Genomic DNA, 2,085 nt, shown 5'->3' with positions numbered 1-2,085 from the left:
GAAGGTCAAAATATGCCGAACAGAAATGCAAGAGGTCAAAGAAGTCATAAGGACACAATTTTGTTTTCTGGAGGCAGAGAACAAGTTAACACAGTGATTCTGAAAGCAGTCTGAATTCCTCCTTTTTGGATCCAACATTATGAGCATTCCATTGGAGGATAGTCATGATGGGGAAAAAAAGAAGGTAGAAAATCAAGGTGTGTCACCTCAGCAGCTCCCAAGAGCCAGCCTTTGAAGACCCATTTCTACAGGGTGCAGAGGTTGGAGGATGCTGCTCCATTAGACCTACAGAGGTGTCAGTGTTCGCCATCAGTCCATCTGCAGGCTCCAGGGCATGAAAATGGTTGGTCGCACACACCGGCAAAGATAGAGGTTGGCAGGATAAGGCTATCACATCATGACACCGTCGAAGGGGATCTTCGAGTCGGCAATGGAGAAGAATATTTGCCTTTGAGTTTCTGTGGAAGTATTCCTTATGCCCTTAATGGCCTGTTGGTTGTGTAGTATGTGATTTCACCACCTGAGTCGAAAATGTGCTGACTTTTTTGTGCAGCTGGAAGAGGAGACAGGGATGTTATTGTGGAGAGATAGAGAGGATAGGAGAGAGGAAAGGAAGAGAGAGAGAGAGAGAGAGAGAGAGAGAGAGAGAGAGGAAAGGAAGAGAGAGAGAGAGAGAGAGAGGAAAGGAAGAGAGAGAGAGAGAGAGAGAGAGAGAGAGAGAGAGAGAGAGAGAGAGAGAGAGAGAGAGAGAGAGAGAGAGAGGAAAGGAAGAGAGAGAGAGAGAGAGAGAGAGAGAGGAAAGGAAGAGAGAGAGAGAGAGAGAGAGAGAGAGAGGAAAGGAAGAGAGAGAGAGAGAGAGAGAGAGAGAGAGGAAAGGAAGAGAGAGAGAGAGAGAGAGAGAGAGAGAGGAAAGGAAGAGAGAGAGAGAGAGGAAAGGAAAAGACAGGAAAGGAAAAGAGAGGAAAGGAAAAGAGAGGAAAGGAAAAGAGAGGAAAGGAAAAGAGAGGAAAGGAAAAGAGAGGAAAGGAAAAGAGAGGAAAGGAAAAGAGAGGAAAGGAAAAGAGAGGAAAGGAAAAGAGAGGAAAGGAAAAGAGAGGAAAGGAAAAGAGAGGAAAGGAAAAGAGAGGAAAGGAAAAGAGAGGAAAGGAAAAGAGAGGAAAGGAAAAGAGAGGAAAGGAAAAGAGAGGAAAGGAAAAGAGAGGAAAGGAAAAGAGAGGAAAGGAAAAGAGAGGAAAGGAAAAGAGAGGAAAGGAAAAGAGAGGAAAGGAAAAGAGAGGAAAGGAAAAGAGAGGAAAGGAAAAGAGAGGAAAGGAAAAGAGAGGAAAGGAAAAGAGAGGAAAGGAAAAGAGAGGAAAGGAAAAGAGAGGAAAGGAAAAGAGAGGAAAGGAAAAGAGAGGAAAGGAAAAGAGAGGAAAGGAAAAGAGAGGAAAGGAAAAGAGAGGAAAGGAAAAGAGAGGAAAGGAAAAGAGAGGAAAGGAAAAGAGAGGAAAGGAAAAGAGAGGAAAGGAAAAGAGAGGAAAGGAAAAGAGAGGAAAGGAAAAGAGAGGAAAGGAAAAGAGAGGAAAGGAAGAGAGAGGAAAGGAAGAGAGAGGAAAGGAAGAGAGAGGAAAGGAAGAGAGAGGAAAGGAAGAGAGAGGAAAGGAAGAGAGAGGAAAGGAAGAGAGAGGAAAGGAAGAGAGAGGAAAGGAAGAGAGAGGAAAGGAAGAGAGAGGAAAGGAAGAGAGAGGAAAGGAAGAGAGAGGAAAGGAAGAGAGAGGAAAGGAAGAGAGAGGAAAGGAAGAGAGAGGAAAGGAAGAGAGAGGAAAGGAAGAGAGAGGAAAGGAAGAGAGAGGAAAGGAAGAGAGAGGAAAGGAAAGGAAAGAACAGCTGAGGGCATGCTCTTAAGTCATGCTACTTAAAAATTCAGAACATATTCCCAAAAATATCCCGTTTGTAGTCCCCAAGGGAGAGGAAGAAAGAATAGCAGGAGGAGAGAGAGGCAGCACCTAAGGAAAAGGTGTCCAAAGGATGGTGCCCTGTGGTAGCCAAGCATGAATGCTCAAAAGAGCAGTCAGCCTCATGGGCGAGTTAACACACTTATGACTG

The 2,085-nt window shown here is 44.7% G+C and overlaps 1 protein-coding gene across 1 annotated transcript; it reads left to right on the top strand.

The window, feature by feature from the left end:
• Nucleotides 1-631: 631 nt before the first annotated feature.
• LOC126095061 (trichohyalin-like) lies at nucleotides 632-1,849 on the top strand (the record flags this gene model as incomplete). The annotated part of the gene is made up of 1 exon (XM_049909744.1): nucleotides 632-1,849. A coding segment is annotated over one exon (1,218 nt), but the record flags the coding sequence as incomplete, so codon positions are not given.
• Between the last annotated feature and the right edge of the window lie 236 nt (nucleotides 1,850-2,085).

The sequence above is a fragment of the Schistocerca cancellata genome, chromosome 8 (genome assembly GCF_023864275.1).
Source record: "Schistocerca cancellata isolate TAMUIC-IGC-003103 chromosome 8, iqSchCanc2.1, whole genome shotgun sequence".
NCBI lineage: Eukaryota > Metazoa > Arthropoda > Insecta > Orthoptera > Acrididae > Schistocerca > Schistocerca cancellata.
Note: the sequence above shows the minus strand (reverse complement) of the source record. Positions and strands in the feature narration are given on the sequence as shown.